The following is a 21,651-nucleotide window of genomic DNA, read 5'->3' as shown; positions in this document are numbered from 1 at the left end:
GGATGACGATGATGACATCTTCCGGTTTGAATAATTATTTTGTTAATTAGCGAGAAAGGAGGAGCACCATTTCTTGTCATGCCACAGCTCCCTCCAAGCATGTTCTAGTGTGAACTTGATGGAGTAATCATTGTAGAAGATATCGAGGGCAGCTTTCATCACATCATCATCATTTTGCCCACTTCTCTGCTCCCTCAGGGCCCTTCATGGCTACCAACAAACTTGCATACTAGCTCGTTAATCCGAGCCCACCTTTGCTTGCACTGACCAAGCTCTCTAGGTATTTTCCCTACCAAATGAGGGCTTGAGTTGTAGTACTCTACAATTCTCTTCCAGAAATGAGGAGCCTTCTGCTCATTGCCGACCACAGCGTCTATACTCGTGTTAAGCCAAGCGCTTATGGGGATTATATCCTCTTTGAGAGACCATTTTCTCCTCTCCTTGGAAGCTGGCGGATCAGAAACAGGGGTGTTATCCATGACTACAGACTGCTCGGTACTAAACCAAACAGGTTCGGGTGAATCTAGGTTGTAAGAAGTTTGGTTATTGAGAAGGTTCACAAAACCAGGGGTATCCATGCCTTTACGTTGCTCTGTGTCACTCTACTAGCATCACAGAGCTTTAAGTAAGGGTTTTTTTTATCTAAGTTGCATTTAAAACCTATCAACTCAGAGGAGTTAGGAAGGTAGAAAGTAATGCACTTACATTTAAACCTATCAACTCAGAGGAGTTAGGAAGGTAGAAAGTAATGCACTTACATTTAAACCTATCAACTCAGAGGAGTTAGGAAGGTAGAAAGTAATGCACTTACATTTAAACCTATCAACTCAGAGGAGTTAGGAAGGTAGAAAGTAATGCACTTACATTTAAACCTATCAACTCAGAGGAGTTAGGAAGGTAGAAAGTAATGCACTTACATTTAAACCTATCAACTCAGAGGAGTTAGGAAGGTAGAAAGTAATGCACTTACATTTAAACCTATCAACTCAGAGGAGTTAGGAAGGTAGAAAGTAATGCACTTACATTTAAACCTATCAACTCAGAGGAGTTAGGAAGGTAGAAAGTAATGCACTTACATTTAAACCTATCAACTCAGAGGAGTTAGGAAGGTAGAAACCACTTAAGTAGCATTTAATTTGACAGACAAACACTTACTAGTATACGTTTATATTCTAAAGACAAACATTTACTAGTCTACGTTTTTATTATAAAGACAAACACTTACACAACTACTCTACGTTTTGTTTCTAAAGACAAACATTTACTAGTATGCAATCACAACAACTATACATTTTAATTACTCAAAGAAAAGCGAGTTCGAAGTTGTTTCTGCATTACCTTCTAAAGGTCAGACATTCGGTTTTTTCATCCTCTGAAGCTCCTCCTGAAGACACATGAGATAACAGAGTCACAAGTTTATACAAAAATATGAATAATAATTCAGAAACAGAAGGAACGAAGCTTACCAGGCTCGATGTTAGGACGTTGTCTTTCTCCTCAGCCCACTTCATCATGACCACCATACATATTATAAATAATACACTAACCAACACACTAACAACCAATGGATAGCCATTTGTAATCCCAAATTTCTTCTTAGCTAACTCCCCCCACACTCTTCTCTAACTTAACAAGCTTCTCATCAATGTCATTAGCTGGATCCTTAACCTCCCTCAGTTGTCTCTGATAGTCACGCAACTCCTCCGTGACGGCCACATCCCACCATTTCCAAATATGGCACTCTCCGTCATCCGCATTCTCACAAGTGAAGTACCTTCTCCCTATATCTTTGCTTGTGTGAGCTGCTGCAACAACAGGCTCCCCACCACAGTAGCAGGTCTTCGGGATTCCATCATCACACTCAGGTTGAGGAGGGTACTGAACCGGCTCTACTATATGGTGGCTACTCTCAACTTCCTTCCCCGTAGAGGTCGGCTTCGGCTTGAAGAAGCGATGTTATATCTATATCATACTCCTCTGATGATGAAGGCTGGCTGTAGTTATATCGTCCCATGTTTCCTTAATCTGAAAGAAGAGCAACAGAGCCGTTAAAACAAATCACATAATCAAAGCACTTTTCGCCAACATTTGTATAAGCTCAACAGACTCAGAGCACATAGGAGAAGAAGATTACTCCCTAATTGAAAGACTAATCTTTTGCAAACACTTATTAGAAACGAAAATATCCCCCAATCGATTTAAACCTGTATCGTTTTTAAACGTTGATTAGAAAAAAAAGAATCCCTAAATCGATTCAAACAAAAATCGTTATCAAACGCTAACTTCTCTCCCAAAATTCTATAAATCGATTGAAAACAAAAATCCAAAACCCTAATTGTCGACGAAAACAACATGAACCCTACCGTAAATCCATAAATCAAGAAGAGGACCCTTCCATTTACCTTCGATACCGTCGAGAACCCTTCGAGTATCCTTTTTCACCGACGAGAACCCTTCGATTGATCTTCTTTACCGTCGACACCAATATCGCCTTATCGCCTTTTCTGATTTTTTTTTTCCCGTCTTCACTCCAAATAAGATGAAATCGCGAAACCCGTGAAGAGACGGAACCAATTCCCCTGCCACGTCAACAAGGACTAACCAATTTTAATCCTTAGCTTAGGACTCATCCTTAGTTTATCTAAAGTAAATAATGTTATTAGTTAAGGATTAACACCTAAGGACTGAGTATAAACCGCCGTTGCGGTTGCTCTAGGACTTACCATTTTATAAACAATAATGGTTACGACAAAAAAGAGTGAATTTCGTACACGATAATGGACTAAACCATCACACAAATTGGCATTACTCACAGAATTGCGTACAAATCCGTGCATGTAAACATTGATATTAAAGTTGACAATTGGAAAACAATAGTATAAAAAATGATGTATATTATTTATTATACACGCCTGCTGCAAATACAAATAGATTACATTATACATAAGAAAATGCAATAAACGTTACATCAGATCACGGGTTACGATTACATAATGGTGCAATTTTTCAAATGGTACGACTTGCACGAGTTGTTGGGCATATACCGAAATTCTACAGACTGCTAGAAAATATTGTTCATGTGACTTACAAGCTACGAGTTATGATCTTTTCCGTGAATTGCTATCCAACCATTTTCTTTCGTAAACTCTATGTAAATTTTTTTTATAAAATAATTAAACCAACAACAACAAAATACATCTCTAATCGTATAGAAACTGCAACATTACCTACCTCACACCTAATATAGTCGAAGATAATGAAAAAATGTACAAGAAATCAGTTACACGACATAGAATCACTTGAAATTTCTTATATATAATCACACTTTCAACTGCCAAAGCAAGATAAAATTAATAAAATAGTAACAGCATTTCAGTGAATTTGGGGACCAATAGGCTTTTCAAGATCAAGGGATATAGAATAATTCAACAAAGTTTTGTCAAAGTCAACGCATGGGATCCATACATGTAGCAACGTGCTAGTCTATGCTCTATAAGTCTATATTCTTCCTTCCACCTGGGACTGCATGCAAAGTGTATCTTCATCACGAGTTCAATACATAACTTTGAATCTTACTAATATACCATAATCAAACCGTACTGAGCATCCTATTCTCATGCAATGCAACTAATATGGACCTTTGAATGTTCATGAGTTCGAAGAAAAAATGATAAATAGATTTTATATAGCATTTGAGAAGATTCAATGAACACCACAGATTTAACCTAAATTACGCTGCTTAATTTAAGGAACTCAAAATAAAAAAGATTATCTTATGATGATGAGGTTTACGTGACATGCCTGTGATTGTATGGCAACTTTTCTTGACTCAAACTCCTTTGCCTGATAAATAGATTTTCGTTTTTGTGTTAACCGAAGAGCTTACCAAGACCAGCTCAGTACCTGAAAAGACCCGTGTTATGTTATAAAGTATAAACGAAAGTTGATCAGATGTTTCTAGCGACAAAAGTACTGCACACAGACCTCATAGCCATTTATTAATGGAACTTCTAATTAATGCTAGAGAACAGTAAGATGTAACTAGCGATCGACACAAACAAATTCTAAGTAACACTGCATTATTCATGAACAATCAAAGCTAAATGATATTAAAGAATTCTGAGTAACACGCATTGTTCAAGAACAAATCAAAGCCAAATCACAAGTAAAGTGCGACGATGCGGTCAATAGAACAAGCTGATCAAGCAAGTAAACCCCCATCAGCTTTTTTGCTCATTTTCCAATTAAATTAAAATATAGCAAATGAGTAGAACATGCTTGAAGAGGAAGAGAGTTCCAAAGCTTTTTGTCCTCATCTAACTGTTTAACTGTTTCATAGTTTCATAACTCATATGTGGAACAGTGTTTTCTCTACTTATAAATATGAACCTCGTCTCATCAGTTCCTCATCATTCAAAATCTAAACACATTTCTTCCTAGACACAAATTATTTTAACATACTAAAGATGTATAGTCTAACCTTGAAATGTCTTGCCCTGAAACTTCTCCTTTTAATCTCTTGTGACGCTAGACACAGTGTATACTGGAGAGCAAACCATAGGTCTATCGCTGAAGGGGGAAGTTCCGGAACGTTCAATGTCCTCGACTATGGTGCAAAAGGTGACGGGACAAGTGATGACACGAAGGTGAATGAGCATTTTTATGGTTTAGCAGCAAAATAATGCAATCATACCGTCCAAAATAAAGATTTTGATGATCAATGTACCTTTGATATTGCAGGCTTTTGAAGATGCTTGGAATGAAGCTTGTAAAGTGGCAGCATCGACATTATTAGTTCCATCCGGTTCTACGTTCCTTGTTGGACCTGTCTCCTTCCTGGGAAAAGAGTGTAAAGAGAACATCGTGTTTCAGGTGAATTTCAAAAAAATAAAAAACAGAGAAATGTTATTCGAGCAACTTTAGTTATATAGTTGTGTATTTCGACATTGTGCAGTTAGATGGAAAGATCATAGCTCCAACAAGTTCGAGAGCTTGGGGATCAGGTCTCTTGCAATGGATTGAATTCAAATCACTTATAGGAATCACTATAAAAGGAAAAGGAGTAATAGATGGACAAGGATCGGTATGGTGGAACAAGTCCCCTGACTATGATCCAGCAGATGACAACGACATGGTAATACTAAACTCAATTTCCCTAGCTAAACAAAATTAAAAAAAAAAATCTAGCTTCCAATAACCTCTGCTTCCTGTACCTTTTTTATTTGTGAAAGATGAAGGATCAAAAGGGCACGAAAATGCCAGGAACTAAACCAACAGTAAGTTTCATTTCATTTGCCTCATGGATGGAGATGCCAATTAAAGTCAAAATGTCAAACTTAATCAATTACCTTGGCTGGTATGTAGGCGTTGAGATTCTACGGGAGTAACGGTGTAATGGTTAATGGAATAACCATACAGAACAGCCCTCAGACCCACCTCAAGTTTGATAACTGTGTAAACATTCAAGTGTCTGACTTCACAACTTCATCTCCTGGAGATTCTCCAAACACAGATGGAATCCACCTGCAAAACTCTCAAGACGCCGTTATTTACCGCAGCACGCTGGCTTGTGGTAACAACAGACTTCAAACATACCCCATTTTGTTTAAATTATATTTTGTTACAAGTCAATATATTCTTAATTAGATACTACAATTCAAATCATCAAACATTTCCAGACTATACTTCCTAAACAAACTTGCCAAGATGAAGAAATAACAATTTTGTGCATTTTACAGGAGATGACTGTATATCAATTCAAACAGGATGCTCAAATATCTACATACACGATGTAGACTGTGGCCCTGGCCATGGAATTAGCATTGGAGGACTAGGAAAGGAGAACATAAAGGCGTGTGTTTCAAACATCACTGTCCGTGATGTCACGATGCATGAAACTACGAATGGTGTAAGAATAAAATCCTGGCAGGTAAATTCTTCTACACATATGTTTGCATAACAAAACAAAGGCAAAGACAAATCGAAGTAACCGCTCAAAGATTCTGACAACTTTCTATTATTTTTAATGGTAGGGAGGGTCAGGGTCTGTAAAACAAGTTATGTTTTCAAATATCCAAGTCAGCGAAGTAGCTAATCCGATAGTAATAGATCAATATTACTGCGATGGTGGAGGATGCCACAACGAAACTTCAGCAGTCGCTGTATCAAACATAAACTACATAAACATAAAAGGTACCTACACAAGGGAACCTGTACGCTTTGCATGCAGTGATAGCTTGCCATGCACAGGGATCTCACTGTCGACCATAGAGCTTAAGCCGGCCACAGATAAAGCAAGTTCAAGTGAGCCATTCTGCTGGGAAGCACACGGTGAATTGAAAACTGAAACTCTTCCTCCAATTCAGTGTTTGAAAACAGAAAAGTCTACAAGTCAGTCTTCCAATGATGCTTGCTGATATTAGAGCAAGATATAATGTAAAATATTAAGATAGGATCATAGGAATCATACGAATAAAAAAAGGATTTATTCCCCTAGTTTGTCTAATACTAGTTTGTATAAATCAAATGCAGTCAAAATGTAGCATATTGCATGGTAATGTATTGCACTCTGTTATAGATATTTGGAGTTATCGACCCATAACCTAAGGAAGAATTTCATCTGTGAGGCAACAATATAATTATGACTTTTGGACCAGTTACGACAGAACAAATCACAAGCAACATGATAATCTATAAAATAAGTTATATCACCTGAGACATGCAGAGAAAATGTACGCTAAACAACATACAAAGGTTTATTTACCTAAGATTCCAACACAAGTAAAAAGTAATGCATTTTAGTTTGTAACAAAGTTAAACCATGACATGGCAGAGCTTAGTGGGCAAGAACATTGTAAACGCAGTTCCCAAGCTCAAGCTAAAATGCCAACATTATATAACAGCGCAAACAGAAAATCTGAATAATATATTACTCTGGCAAAAAAGATTCTGAAATAAATGATATGTGTTACAACCGTACATATGTTTGGGAGATTTGCATCACACAATGTGATGTCCTCCTCTGGATTTAAAAAGGCAAACGTGTTTCTTGTCATTGTCTGCTCCCCATACCATTGTTAATTCCTGCATCGGAAGATATGAAGGAAAAAGTTCACAACAAAAAGCCAAGAGAACAAAAAATAAAACCTCAAACTTATTAGAAATAACAGTTTTACCCCATACCCTAAACGAAGATGAAACGAGAATTGAGCGAGAATGTCTCATCAACGTTTGCCAAAACCAACTCCTGCTTTCCTTTTTTGTCGTGCTTGTACTTTTTCAGGGCTTGGCAATCCAGTTTTCTCTTCGTACTTCTTTTCCAGGGCCTGCGGAATAAAACTTGTCAGGACTACTTATTGAAAAGACGTTCACCAAGAGTCACTACTAAAGGTACAAAGAGCGATTTTATCCACGATTTAACTACAGGTTATCATAGCTTTAGACTCTGTCCTGCTACAGTTTTACTCACCTCTAGCTCTTCACGAATGGTGTCAAGAACGTCATCCGTCATTCTGTCGAAGAAGAGAACTCCCTGTAATTGACAGATCCTTCAATCAGACCGCAACAAAGGCTCGCAAGTGATACTCACATACAGCAACACCAAACTCATCCATGAAAACAAGTAAGATTGCATGCCCAGTAACACGCTAACACATAACTTACTAAGAAGGATAGGATCTCATGAGTGAATGTGCAAAAAATCAAAAAATATATCAGTTTTATCTCAGGTTTCTTCTATTTGTTTCAACATAAACCAATGCCACTAAATTGTCCACAAAAAAATACTTTTATGCTTTGTGTCTAATGTTCAATCAAGCAAAGATATCAAAAAGAAGGTGGAGAAAGAACCTCTAAGTGGTCGTATTCGTGCTGAAATATTCGTGCTGGTAAACGTGATAGACTGATTGAAAATCTAGCACCAGTAATGTCCCTTGCGTCAATCTTGACAGATTGTGGTCGCTGAAAAAAAGCAAAAACCAATCACCCATAAAAACCAATATCCAAGAAAATGATGGGTAATATGGTAAAAGAGAAGTCTAGAAAGGCTAAACATACAACTACATCAGCATAGATCCCAGGGAAGGACAGGCATCCTTCGTTGAATGGTACTAGTTTATCAGAATATTTATTGATTTTCGGATTCACAAGAACAATCTCTTCTCCTTCACCAGACTCCCCAGCTGGATTAAACACCATGAGTTGAACATTGAGCCCCACTTGTGGTGCTGAGAGGCCGATGCCATCCGTTCTGTTCAACAGCAAGCAAATCATAGTGTCAATCTCAGTCTGTTTTGTGTTATTTAAGTACAATGTTCAATAACAATTCAAACACATTTACATTTCTATAAATTAAAACATATATCAACAAACAATTTAGTCTAAAATTAGTAAACATATAACGAACGACTTACTTGTACATAACATCGAACATAGCATCGGCCAAGTTCTTCAAATTCTCGTCAAAAACGCCAATCCTCTTGTTCTTGGCGCGTAAGATAGGATCCGGATACTCAACAATCTTCAACGGCGTCTCAAACTGAAGATCAGAAGCTGTATACAATTATCACGAACAAGTTACACTCAATCAGAAAAAAATACTAGTTATGGAGTAATCACAAGCAATATCATCTTAATGAGTAAATAAGTTACCGGAAGCTATTTCATATTCCTTGCGCGAGACGCGCTTTACTTCAGCTCTGACCGGAGATGTCAACGGTCCGGTTCTGTTCGCGGCGGAGGAGGAGGAGAACATGACGGTGGATTTGAGCTGACCACAGCCGGCGAAGAAATTTGTGGCGCGGCGGGAGAAAACCGGTGATAAGAAGCGAGAGAGCGGTGGCGCTTGGAGGAAACAGTTACAGACGGCCATGGCTAGACACGAAGAGGATTTTTCGCCTGTTAAATTTTGTGTGGGGAGGAAAGTAAGGACTAAGGATTGAGTAGATTTTCTGTAATATTATTACTTTTCAGGGGCTGGTATGCAATTAAAGGATTCTAAGGTAGGCACTTTTAGATTAAGTAATTCTACTGGGGTGATAATGAAATATAATAATAACTATTGTACCACATTGGTAAATAGGTATTTCTATAATTAGATTGGAGGTGGGGAGACATTTTCTCTTCGAAACTCGCGGCTTGCTCTACAGTAAGATCCTTCTTTGGAGCTTCTTCGAAAGGTAAACTTTCTTCTTCTTCTTCCTCCTCGATTTCATATTCTCTGTATCATCGTTTCTCAACATCTCTGGTATATGATCTCCACATTCTTTACAGATTGATCGATAGTCTCTTTACTTGTTCTTAGGTCCTCATTCTTCTTCTTCTTTCATTCATGGCTTTGATTTGATTATACAAGTTTCAATCGCTGATTCCTAACGATTGTTTTAGATTTAATTTGAATCTGATGTCGTGCAAGTTACGATCCACTGATCGAGCATGTTTTCCCCTGATTTAGAACGACCGGTTCTTACAGAATCTTCGTCACTGTGCTTTCTTCAGGGATCTGAGTATCGATATTGATTGAATCTATAAGAATGGATTGTTTGGAATCTTTGTGCTGAAAATTATTTGGAGCTGATCGTGTTTATCAATGATTCAGACTTTCTGATTGTGTTGCAGATAGATTTAATCATTTTAATAAAAACTTTTCCGTTATTGTCTTGTGGTTTGGGTGAAGGGATAGGTAAAGGAAGATGGGGCTTAACTTCACCAAGCTGTTCAGTCGGCTTTTCGCCAAGAAAGAAATGAGGATTCTGATGGTAGGTCTTGATGCTGCTGGTAAGACCACTATCTTGTACAAGCTCAAGCTTGGCGAAATCGTCACCACCATCCCCACCATCGGTTAGTTTTTATGATTCCTGAGTCCTTTTTCAATGTGTATCTTGAAGATGTTGCTCTTTTGTGCCTTTTTTTACTTGTGTGTGTGTGTGTCTCTATTGGCTTTATATTAATCCAAGCTCTTTGCAGGATTCAATGTGGAGACTGTTGAGTACAAGAACATCAGTTTCACTGTTTGGGATGTGGGGGGTCAGGACAAGGTACACTTTCTACCTCTTGCCCTGAATCATCATAGTGTTTTCTTTCTTCTCTACATCACGTTTCTCAAGCTGCTCAGCATGTCAATGATATCCTCACTCAGCATTACTAGTACTAATGTATCGTGTGAACCCAGTTATATGTATCATGTAAATTTTAAAACTGTATATCTACAATTTATCTCCATGTCCAGTGTTTAGGTGTGTGTTTGTCTTCTTCTGTTTCGGTTTTTTGACATTTAGAATGTGCATTCTTTGGAAAACCAGATCCGTCCCCTGTGGAGGCACTACTTCCAGAACACTCAAGGTCTTATATTCGTGGTTGATAGCAACGACAGGGACCGAGTTGTGGAGGCTAGGGATGAGTTGCATCGCATGTTGAACGAGGTTAGCTTCTCTTTCTGGTTTAGTCTTGTACAGATCAGTGTGAGACAAAAACACCTTTTCCATGGACTCTGATTTAATTAAACCATGTTTGCAGGATGAACTGAGGGATGCTGTCCTTCTCGTGTTTGCTAACAAACAAGATCTTCCCAACGCAATGAATGCTGCAGAAATTACCGACAAGCTTGGCCTTCACTCTCTTCGCCAGCGCCATTGGTAAAGTTCATATTCCTTCTCGTATTTTGGCCTACACGTGGTTAGCTTGATCTCACTGTAGTAGAATGTTTTCTTTTTCTCTTTAACAGGTACATTCAAAGCACTTGTGCCACATCTGGGGAAGGTCTTTATGAAGGCCTTGATTGGCTCTCCAACAACATCGCCAACAAGGTAATTAACTAAATATCCCCATTTTATAAAACTAAGTAGAAACTCTTTTGAAAGTATTGATGCCTTAGTAGCAACTTTTGGGGATTCAGATTGTATGCTCATCTCCATATGCAAACCTGGCGACGATAGTATATATTCATTCATGTCATCGTGTTTATAGTCATGTTGATCAAACCTTCATTTTGATTTGAGTAGGCATGATGAAACTGCTGGAACACGTTTTTGCAAGTTGAAAGAGACCATTAGTGATTGTGGAGAAGAGAATGAAGAAGAAACAAGTATTGTGTATGATGTTGTTTCAACTGTCCGTTGATCTCTCTGACCTTGTCTATGTAGCCTCTAAAACTCACCTCTACTCTTTTTACCCGTTTAATGGATTTGTGTTTTTAAGTTTTTTTTTATTTTTGAAGTTTCGTTTGTGTTTCTAAATATATTGAACCTTGGTAAGCAATAGAGATGTTACCTTTTTTATATAAACCATACATTTAAACAGAAGAGTCGAAAGATTACACACCGAATAATGAATGAAAGACAATGGTATTGAACACACACAATTAAATATATGTGAATCGAGCTTCTACTACGACTAGAGACGCACAACATACGCACAATTAAATATCATGTGAATCGAGTTTCCAAATATATTGAAGCTTGGTAAGAAATAGAGATGTTACATTTTTATATAAACCATACATACAGAAGAGTTCAAAGATTACACACCAAATAAAAGGCATTGACCACACACAATTAAATATATGTGAATAGAGTTTCTACTACAACCAGAGACGCACAACATACGCACTTATATAAAACATACATTTAAGACATAAGAGTCGAAAGATTACACACCGAATAATAGAACTTCTGTTTGGATGTTTTAGAGAATGAAAGACGAAGGCATTGACCACACACAATTAAATATATGTGAATCGAGTTTCTACTACAACTAGAGACGCACAACATACGCACTTGTATAAACCATACATTTAAGACATAAGAGTCGAAATATTACACACCGAATAATAGGACTTCTGTTTGGATGTTTTAGACCATTCAAAATAGTTTTGATTATCCTTTTTCTCTTCTCATCTGCTGCTACATACGGTTTGTTGTCTCTCACAGACAAAAGAACACCGCATGGATTGTCTTGCTTTTGGAATTTAGTCATCAGCTGGATCTTGTGGACTTTCTTCAGCACTGCGTTTGATTATGATGACTGGGCACTCTGCATGCTTCACACAAAACTCACTAACCGTTCCAACAAATACCCTGTCCATATAGTAATAACAAGTGTGAGCTGATTACACAATAGCCTGAGGTTTCAAACTCTAATAATATACGTCGTTCAAGTACAAAGCCCTCTCCTCAACTTCTATCCTCAACATAAGTTAGTTAAAATCACGATTATCTTGCAGTAAAATGTCTAATATCGCATAGGCAGAGTTTTTATGCATGTAATCCCACTTCCTAAACAGAAAAACTATATATTAGTGAAAACATCAACAGAAACTATTAGATACCGAGAGCAGGATTCTGGGGGTGTATCGATGCCCAAAACCACCAAATGACTAGTTTATACGGGTATAAAGCATAGAGAAGTAAGTCTAGTTCAGGATTGTACGTACTTCTGGAATGGACCGAGACCACGACTTCCGACAACCAGAAAATCTGGCCTGACACGCCTCACTTCATGGCATATCACTTCCGTGGGATCACCTTTCCTGATCCAGGCCTCACACCGAACCTACAAGTTCAACAACTTACACGTATCAAAAGCTACTTTGGATTTTATGAGATTATGATACAAGTGAAGGACATCAAGATCAATTAAAGAGTAAATGAGATTTTGGCCCATTAAAGAGAGTGTTTTACCCCAATCTCATGACATTTATTAACGAAGAACTCAAGAAGGTGAAGTCCATTAGCCTTGTTACGTTCCCTCATGTTTCGGAAATCATCAGGGGAAGCATATATGCTGTCGATGTCATCAAAACCTATGGTTCCCAATTCATGATCAATACAATCAACATCAGCTTGGCATATGAAACTTCATATATCAAAAGCTAGTCAAAGTCAGAGATTATGCGAGCGAATCACAAAATACAATCCTTCTGAAAACAAGCACGATGATATAAAACACTCAAAGACCTTAACAGCATATATAAACCTATAATGTTCTACTCAAGCCCTAAACAAATCAATCGTACATCAAAATTATGCAGAGTCAAATTCAAGAGTATCGAGAATGATTAATAGACGGTAGTAAAAAAAGAGAGGATAACCGTCTTCGTCCTGGACTTGAGCGTGAAGCAAGAGAAGCTTGAAGCCAGAGGTATTGGACTTCACGATCTTCTTCAGTGTCCACTCGAACGCCTTTTTGCTGCTTATCGACGCGTGTGGGTAGCCTTTGATCGACGACTCGTTCACCGCCACCATCACTCGAGTTGGCTCGCTCTCCATTGTCGTTCTCTATAGGAAGAAGGCGGTGAAAAGGCAATCAAGTAGAGTCCTCTTTACAATAACTAAAGAAGCTTGCTAAAATACGCAAGGTCGGTTACGAGCTGCCACCTCAAATAAATCATCGTTAACCTTTTATAGTGGGCCTCGTATTTAGCCCAGCATTAGAGGTTATTAATGAATAGGCCCATTTAAATCCGTATCATTAAACTAAACTTTCCTAGGATCCTATAAATAATCTTTTTAATGTATCGAGTTTTGAACATACGAATCCTTAAATTTACCATGGATCCCAGCTTTAAGCATGTTTTATCGACTACTTTTAAATGTACACTTCCAAGTTTGACATATAAATTTAGTTATTTATGCGATTTTTCTCGCTAATTACTAATAACAATATGAACACAGACTAGGAAAAAATTTGACATTATATATTCTCCGAAATTTTCTAAATATTAACTAAAAGATTCCTACAACGTTTTGAATTTTTTGATTAAAATCATTGGATCCCAGTGAAGGAGACTCGACCAAATCCAAGATGACCAATCTGATACAACTCTAACCACACTCTCTCTGCTTCGACTCTTGCACTTATTCTCGACTCATCATCTCCTCTACTCGACGTCGCCGTTTTGTCCTCCTCCTTCGTTAAACTCCCATCTCTCTCCACCACAAACCGGTGATCATCATAATCTCCGCCGCCACAGCATCCTACGCCACCACCGCATTTCTCATCTCCTCCGGCCATCTCAAACACATCATCTTCACCGTTGAGTTTCCTGCTCCCTTGTCTCATGTGTAGCTTCCGCTTCTTCTTCTTTTTATTCCGGCTCCGACCGAGACATCGCCGTCCGATCATCCACGGAACCTTGACGAAAGTGAGAGTAAGAAAGTTTATGATCGCACATGGACAGCAACAAAGCGCTACACAGTCAGCAATAGCAGCCGCCGCCCACGACCGGCATCTCTTGCCAGAGCATTTGACTTTATCGCCGTGAATGTGATGACGTTCTCGACGGCTCCCTTCGTCGTCGTTTTGACAGTGGGTCCCGCCATTGTGTCTACGTGAAACTCGATGCGGGTTTTCCTCCATCAAAACAAAGTCCTGCTAGAAAAAGAAAGCAAACAATAAACTTTGTCACACTCTCTATGTGTTGTTGTTATATATGCGATACATCAATACGTAGATATATATGTGTATGTATGGGTTTATGGATCAAAGTTTTGAAAAAGAGTTCTGCTTACAAGTTGATACGTATAGGAAATAGTAAAGAATGAGGAAAACACAGAGAGAGAGGTGTAGGAAACAACAACTCGAGATTTTCCATGCACTTTCACTTAATGACTCTACACAGTTCAGGTTTAAACTCACTACTCTCTTTAAGCGCGTGTACGTAACACCACAGACATAAACTGTTTTAATTATCCTTTTGTCAAATTTGAATCGAACATCATATGTTTAAGAAAAAAAAATCTAAATGGTTTGGTCTAATGACTGGTTTATTCGTTTAGAGATCCGAAGGAGCGGCGAGTGGCGATATAAAAGGTTTTTGAATATGTTTTAATAAGGAGCTCTTCTAGGGATATGTATTAATGAATTTAAAGTATTTTTGTTTGCTTTGAGTTTTGTGGTAGCTTTGGTAGGTAATCTCATTATGAATTACTATATATTAGGCCATTTATCTGTTAGTCTTTTTATATCTAGACTTGGATCAATAAGTTGTATTGATTGTACGTAGCATTGTTTACGTTTTACTCTACAAATAGTAATTTACAAGTAGGAAATAAAAGAATTTGTTATCTGAAACTAGTTTATGCCACAAACGAAAAGATTGAGATTGTTGAACCAGCAAAAATCTATAGTGACATATTATATTGATTAATGAGGAAATATTAAAAGATTAGCGCGATAACGTGGATGGTTAGTGGGAAGGATTCTCTTTCACGTGGACTGCCGGGTCTTATTATGGCCCAATTACGTGGCCTGTAATAAAATACAATTTAGACAACAATAGAATATAACTAGAGTATTGTGCATGTATCAATACGACAATAGCCCTATAAAGTAATAGTCCTAGAAAGTCTATTACAGAAAACAATAGAATTAATATGTATTTAGATATATAGTTATATACTGCTTACTTAGATATTCATAAGCATTTTATTTATGGGGTATTGATCACGAAGCTTTGACTCTTTGAAATGTTGCAGGATTGCATTTTGTGGTTAATTTTAACTAAAGTGAAATTGTAATATCCAGGGTTGCGATATATGGAAAGACTTAAGAAAATGTCACCAAAGTTGACTTAACTTTTCCGGAATACATGCTAAAAGAACTCCAGAATTAAGCGTGCTTGAACTGGAGTAGTGGAAGGAAGGGTGACCTATCGGGAAGTGATTCGCGATAGCGTGCGAGTGAGACCAAAGCATGGAAAAAGGTTGGGTGGTGATTGCAGGGTCAGTAAACAATGATTTTGAACTTTTAGAAAAATTAACGGACCGATCGTTGGAACGGGATGGACCCACGGGCCGAGAGAGCGGACGTGGATGATCTATTAGCTGTGGACGGTCGGGGCGTCAGAGAAATGGTAATCATTTTTAATTTCTGTTCATTAGAGTAAAAACAAAAAAAATCCCCTGTTTATCGGGGTGGGACCTATTACAGTTGTCCTTTTCACTTGTATAAGGTCAGTGCGGGACCAATCTTTTATATTGGTCCAATCAAAATTTAAAACTATGCTCTCGTACATGTTTTATCAAAATCACAAAACAGTATAAAAAAATAATTTAAATTTTCATTAAAAAAATCAAATTTCATAATATGTTCATAAAAAACATTGATATAAAAACACTTATTGCTGAAATATAGATCTTCTTGCATTTTTCCCTGCAAAATCATCCATTAAACTCCTATAGTCAAGTTTTTCGACCATAGGAGTCTCAATTATTATGTTTCTATTTTAGAATTAGGGTTTTAACTATTATCTAAAATATAAATTTACTAATATATTTAAAAAGTTTGACAAATCTTATTATAACTAAATATGCCCAATAGATAATATTTTAACAAAATAATCTACAGATTTTCCTTTTATGTATATATTAATAATTTTTTTTTTAAATATACCCCCCTCACTAATTTGGATGTCCTAATCCTTGGTTTGGGTGGCTTCCCCTCAAGGCCGGCCCTTATATCTCAAGGCCGGCCCTGTATAAGGTGAATGTGCAAACTAGTGGGTAAATTAAAAAAAAATGTAATTTGCATGTTCATACGCTATACAAATATATTTATACTGTATAAATGCTTATCATTGTTAGAAGCTAAATCTCGTTATAGATAGACATTTCATTGTAAAAACACAACTCAGAATCGAAATACTCCATTCACACATGCAATCTAAAAGAAAGACAGCTATACGAATTTCCAATTAATTTTGATGTCGGCATTGAGACTTTTTCTTGTAGTGTATTAATCAACTAATCAGGGTTTAAAATAAACAAACTCTTCGAAAATATGAACTGTCAGTGGATGAACACTATGTGCAACTAGTTAAGAGCATGATCAACGTTAACTACTTGGGGAGGGGAGAAATTGGATCTTCTCAAAAAAAAAAAAAAAAAAAATTGGATGCAGCATGCATAAATAAACCCTACATGAGATCATGAGAAAAATGTAGAGATGGTTAGTGGTGAATGGGTTACCTTTGAGGATTCCTTAGCTTGCTTTCTTTCGGGGTAGTAAATATAATTATGTACACATATACATAAAGGATCAAAAGAAATATAGTTTCAGTTGATGTGTGTTTGTATATTGTACTAATCTTAAGATAGAAACTGTGGTTTTGTATGATGGAAATAGTAGAGGAAAGTGAAGGAGACTAAAACCCTCAATAAAAAAAAAGAACAAGGAGAAGGAGAAGAATAATACGGAGAGGATGATGAATAAAGATCCTTGATCTAGCAAAGCTCTATTTATATATGAATGTTTTTTAATTATACAGTCTCTCTATATCTACATGTAATCTCTTTTTATACATATACACATATATCCACGTGTACAGAAAGAGTTAAACACGATTTTTCTTCACGATATACGACCACATGCTAAATATCAAGCTATATATGCACACAAATAAGCTAGTAGATACATATGCAAAATGTATTTTTTATTTTAGTATAAGTTCATATATATAGCGGAGTGAAAGATTTTCGTATATTTACGATTAGTTCTTTTTTTTCTAGGATACGTATGATACGAGTTGTTAAGTTAAACCGAATTAGAAAATTAGGTTGCATCTGCTTTCCTATAAATAATACAGTATGACTGTTTAGAACTTTGGGCTTAAGCTAACCAAAACTTAACTAGCAAATTATTCTTTATTAGCTTTGATTATTTATAGACGAGAAATAGATCAATTCGAAGCCGAGAAATGTGCGATATGTTCAAAGATTTAGTGATTCACAATATTGATAATCAAATAGATGTAAAGCCCGTTTAACAATATAAGTGCAAGTTAGTAAGTAAATTCCAACGAGTCAACGACAACAGGTTACATACTTACAATTTTGAAACAAAACAGCATATAATTCCATTAAGTCATTTTCAACCAAACTACAAAACACTATTTTAGTGTAATTTTTACACTAAAGCCTTTCCAACCCAACTGCAAAAATTATATTATTTTAATATCACACTAAAATTTCGTATCAAATTTGGTGTGATACTATTCACCACATTAAAATATTATTCATTCCACTAAAATACTATTTATTTATTTAATTAATAAAATGTACAATTAAATAAATGATAAATAAAAAATTAAATGCATAGAATATTATAAAATACTATTTTTAATGTGAAGTTTAGTGTTGTGGTTGGAAAAGAATATTTTTTAGTGCTGGAATTATACCAAAATAGTGTAGTTTTGACAGTAAAATAGTGTTATGGGTTGGAGATGCTCTTAGAAAAAATAATAATTATTGATTGATCTTTTTTCGCATATATGTGTTTACTTTACTTATTTTGTACTACATCTGTTTCAAAATGTTACATATTTTAGATTTTTTACATATTTTAATAAAACACATTAAATTTGCATAATTTTTTGTGATTTTAACCCATAATTTTAAGCCAATAAAAATCTAATAAGTGCAGTTAAGTTTTTTTAAGTTTGCAATTAGTTCATAAAACATGCATTAAAAATGTAAAAAAAAAAAAAAATTAAAAAAAAAAATTTCTCTATGTAACTTTATAAAACGGATGGAATATTACATAATCTCCTCTTGTATCTCATTTACTACTAATGAATGTTTATTCTAAAATAATGTCCTCATTTTTCAGTGATCTTGTCATATGATAATGTATGGCCGTGACTAACGAAGAGCTTTTTTCAATGATACGGTGACGTGATCGTGTCTAATTATAATTTTAGATCGAATATATATATCACACTGATAAGAATATTCGTGTTCTTTCGATTCTCAAAAACATAAAAGCCCTTAAACAGCTGATACGTTCGCTTAGTAAGAAAAAATTAGGAAATCTAACGAAGAAAATCAAAAAAGCGTATCAGGAACTATGTGAGAAGCAGGAAGAAACTTTAAAGCAGCCTACGCAGTTTAATATTCAAAGAGAGTTACAAGCAGCAGAAAGATGGCAAAGAGTCTCGACTATTGAAAAAAAATTGTTGTAACAGAGATCAAAACTCCATTGGCTACAAGTGGGGGATAAGAATAACAAAGTATTCCACAATGCAGTCAAAATAAGGGAGACAAAAAATGCTATTAGAGAAATCAGATGTCCTTCAGGACAGTTGGTAAACACTCAAGAGGATATTAAGCAAGAAGCAGAGCGGTTCTTTTCGGAGTTCTTAGCTTTTGTTCCAGAAGGTTTACAAGGGAGATCAGTGAAAGAAATGCATAGGATTATCCGGTTTCGATGTAGTGAAGAAGAGAAGAATGAACTCATTAAACCGGTAACTGATGCAGAGATTAGAGATGTTCTCTTCAAAATGCCAAGTGGGAAATCGCCGGGGCCTGATGGATTCACAGCAGAATTTTTTAAGGCATCTTGGAGCATTATCTCAAAAAGATTTCACTACAACAGTGCATTCCTTTTTCAGCAAAAGTTTTCTGCCTAAAGGTCTAAACACTACAATTATAGCTCTCATTCCAAAGAAGGTTGAAGCAATGGAAATGATAGACTATAGACCCATCTCCTGCTGTAATGTCCTCTACAAAGTCGTCTCAAAAATCATTGCAAATCGACTTAAAGGTACACTCCCTCAATGCATCTCTTATAATCAGTCGGCGTTTGTGAAAGATATGTTGCTGGTAGAGAACCTCCTATTAGCTACTGAAATAGTCAAAGATTATCATAGAGAGGATATATCACCAAGATGTGCAATGAAGATTTATACAGCAAAAGCCTTTGACTCTGTACACTGGCCTTTTCTTTTGAATACATTGAGAGCTTTTGATATGCCGGAGCAGTTTATACACTGGATTGAGCTCTGTGTGTGTACTCCATCCTTCTCTGTGCAAGTCAATGGGGAGTTAGCTGGGTTTTTCAGAGCAAAAGAGGATTGAGGCAAGGGTGTGCTCTGTCTCCTTATCTGTTTGTTGTGTGCATGAATGTTTTGTCGCAAATGCTTGACAAGGCTGCAGAGAGGAAGGAAATAGGCTATCATCCCCGGTGCCAGAATATTTTGTTAACACATCTGTGCTTCGCTGATGACTTATTGGTCTTCACAGATGGAACTAAGCGATCAATTGAAGGCATTCTCAGAATTTTTGAAGAGTTTGCAGGAATGTCGGGTTTAAAGATCAGCTTAGAAAAGTCTACTCTCTTTATTGCTGGTATTACGGAGACGCATGAATCAAATATTCTCACCAGCTTCCCGTTTGCTTCGGGGAAACTGCTTGTTCGATACTTAGGTCTTCCTCTGCTTATAAGGAGAATAACCGTTAGTGATTATTTACCTTTAGTAGAGAAGGTAAAGAAGAGGATGAGCTCCTGGACGGGTCGATTTCTCTCACATGCTGGTCGACTTCAATTGATCAACTATGTTATAATGAGCTTAACAAACTTCTGGCTAGAAGCTTTCAGATTGCCAAGCAGTTGTTTAAAGGAGATAGAGCGTTTGTGTGCGGCTTTCTTATGGTCAGGACTAGACTTAAAAGCTACAAAATCGAAGGTCAGTTGGAAAGACTTGTGTTTTCCTAAGAATGAAGGTGGTTTGGGAATAAGATCTCTCAAAGAAGTGAATAAAGTCCATTGTTTGAAGCTCATATGGAGATTATCTTCGTCTAGATCTTCGCTTTGGGTAAAATGGGTTCACTGTTGTTTGATAAGGAAGGGATCTTTCTGGTCGACCTCTTTGAATACAAGTTTGGGATCGTAGATGTGGAAGAAGCTATTAAAAATGAGGGAGCTTGCAAGAGATTTTATTAAAAAGGAGGCTGGGAAAGGGAAGCACACATCTTTTTGGTATGAAACATGGTGTAAGCTTGGCTGTTTAAAGGAGGTAATGGGTGATCGAGGATTTATTTCCATGGGTATAGAGAATACAACAACAGTAGTAGATGTTCTGAGGAATCATAGACGAAGAAGACATCGAGTGAGAATTTTAAATGAGATAGAGGATGAGATTGACAAGCTGAGAAGTGGGAGTATACAAGACATGGATGATGTCCCACTGTGGAGAAGTGCAGAAGATAAATATGTGGCTAAATTCTCATCAAAAAAGATATGGATGCAGTTGAGAATAAGAAGAGGAGTATGTGCTTGGAGTCGTGGAGTGTGGTTTTCTCAGGCCACTCCAAAGTACTCTTTTATGACATGGATTTCAATGAGAAATAGGATGCAAACAGGGGATAAAATGCAAGCTTGGAATGCATTGATAAACACTGAGTGTGTTCTTTGTCATGAAGTTCAAGAGACTTGTCAACATCTGTTTTTCAGCTGCCCATATTCGTTTGTTGTGTGGGAATGTCTAGTCAAAGGAATTCTAAAGGAGAGATTCACTGCAGTCACTACAAGAAAACACTCCGAATTCCGACGGAGCTTCCGACGGACACCAAGGTCGTCGGACATTTGCGACGGAATACTGACAAATTTCCGACCAAATCCAAAAAAATGAAGTCGTCGGAATTCTGTCGGCCATTTCCGACGGAATTCCGACGACATAAGGTTCGTCGGAATTTTCCGACGACTTTTCGACGACATTCCGATAAAAAATGTAACCGTTGTAGTCGTCGGAAGTTCGTCGGTATATTCCGACGGAATTCCGACGACATTCCGATTAACAGCAAAGTCGTCGGAATGCCATCGGTATTTTCCGACGGAATTCCGACGAACCATGTGACCGTTGCCGACAAATACATATGACCG

The 21,651-nt window shown here is 36.9% G+C and overlaps 6 protein-coding genes and 1 long non-coding RNA gene across 11 annotated transcripts; 2 read left to right on the top strand and 5 right to left on the bottom strand.

Moving 5' to 3' along the window:
- Positions 1–42: 42 nt before the first annotated feature.
- On the bottom strand, positions 43–578 carry LOC106315246 (glutathione S-transferase T3-like). The gene is made up of 2 exons (XM_013752993.1): positions 253–578; positions 43–202 (listed from the first exon to the last, which is right to left on the bottom strand). Exons 1-2 carry the CDS (start codon positions 576–578, stop codon positions 43–45), a joined length of 486 nt encoding a protein of 161 aa, XP_013608447.1.
- A 2,950-nt stretch (positions 579–3,528) lies between these two features.
- Positions 3,529–5,507, bottom strand: LOC106313007. The gene is made up of 4 exons (XR_001264288.1): positions 5,349–5,507; positions 4,727–4,836; positions 4,481–4,606; positions 3,529–3,903 (listed from the first exon to the last, which is right to left on the bottom strand). It is a non-coding gene; the product is annotated as an uncharacterized LOC106313007 (long non-coding RNA).
- On the top strand, positions 4,432–6,767 carry LOC106313005 (polygalacturonase At1g48100). Its single transcript, XM_013750720.1, has 7 exons — positions 4,432–4,646; positions 4,741–4,872; positions 4,955–5,134; positions 5,232–5,276; positions 5,365–5,572; positions 5,739–5,929; positions 6,033–6,767. The coding sequence occupies exons 1-7, from the start codon at positions 4,467–4,469 to the stop codon at positions 6,414–6,416; spliced, it is 1,320 nt and encodes a 439-aa protein (XP_013606174.1). The 5' UTR covers positions 4,432–4,466; the 3' UTR covers positions 6,417–6,767.
- A 139-nt stretch (positions 6,768–6,906) lies between these two features.
- Positions 6,907–8,930, bottom strand: LOC106313006 (peptide deformylase 1B, chloroplastic/mitochondrial). The gene is made up of 7 exons (XM_013750721.1): positions 8,650–8,930; positions 8,412–8,550; positions 8,056–8,248; positions 7,849–7,959; positions 7,469–7,531; positions 7,183–7,325; positions 6,907–7,083 (listed from the first exon to the last, which is right to left on the bottom strand). The coding sequence occupies exons 1-6, from the start codon at positions 8,867–8,869 to the stop codon at positions 7,224–7,226; spliced, it is 828 nt and encodes a 275-aa protein (XP_013606175.1). The 5' UTR covers positions 8,870–8,930; the 3' UTR covers positions 6,907–7,083; positions 7,183–7,223.
- Positions 8,931–9,095: 165 nt separating this feature from the next.
- LOC106313297 (ADP-ribosylation factor 2) lies at positions 9,096–11,273 on the top strand. 5 transcript variants are annotated; one of them, XM_013751081.1, is made up of 7 exons: positions 9,096–9,176; positions 9,674–9,837; positions 9,964–10,034; positions 10,299–10,418; positions 10,513–10,631; positions 10,721–10,802; positions 10,998–11,273. In XM_013751081.1, exons 2-7 carry the CDS (start codon positions 9,690–9,692, stop codon positions 11,001–11,003), a joined length of 546 nt encoding a protein of 181 aa, XP_013606535.1. In that variant the 5' UTR covers positions 9,096–9,176; positions 9,674–9,689; the 3' UTR covers positions 11,004–11,273. The 5 variants fall into 5 exon arrangements, with proteins under 5 accessions (XP_013606535.1, XP_013606531.1, XP_013606536.1 ...); XM_013751082.1 differs by having other exon boundaries at positions 9,113–9,176; positions 9,680–9,837; XM_013751077.1 differs by lacking the exon at positions 10,998–11,273 and having other exon boundaries at positions 10,721–10,814.
- Positions 11,274–11,598: 325 nt separating this feature from the next.
- LOC106315548 (universal stress protein A-like protein) lies at positions 11,599–13,325 on the bottom strand. The gene is made up of 4 exons (XM_013753309.1): positions 13,085–13,325; positions 12,675–12,796; positions 12,428–12,546; positions 11,599–12,071 (listed from the first exon to the last, which is right to left on the bottom strand). Exons 1-4 carry the CDS (start codon positions 13,260–13,262, stop codon positions 11,963–11,965), a joined length of 528 nt encoding a protein of 175 aa, XP_013608763.1. The 5' UTR covers positions 13,263–13,325; the 3' UTR covers positions 11,599–11,962.
- A 414-nt stretch (positions 13,326–13,739) lies between these two features.
- Positions 13,740–17,173, bottom strand: LOC106317397. Its single transcript, XM_013755223.1, has 2 exons — positions 16,962–17,173; positions 13,740–14,364 (listed from the first exon to the last, which is right to left on the bottom strand). Exon 2 carries the CDS (start codon positions 14,350–14,352, stop codon positions 13,759–13,761), a length of 594 nt encoding a protein of 197 aa, XP_013610677.1. The 5' UTR covers positions 14,353–14,364; positions 16,962–17,173; the 3' UTR covers positions 13,740–13,758.
- Positions 17,174–21,651: the final 4,478 nt, after the last annotated feature.

Source organism: Brassica oleracea, chromosome C9 (assembly GCF_000695525.1).
Source record: "Brassica oleracea var. oleracea cultivar TO1000 chromosome C9, BOL, whole genome shotgun sequence".
Taxonomy (NCBI): Eukaryota; Viridiplantae; Streptophyta; class Magnoliopsida; order Brassicales; family Brassicaceae; genus Brassica; species Brassica oleracea.
This window is presented reverse-complemented; position numbering and strand designations above follow the sequence as displayed.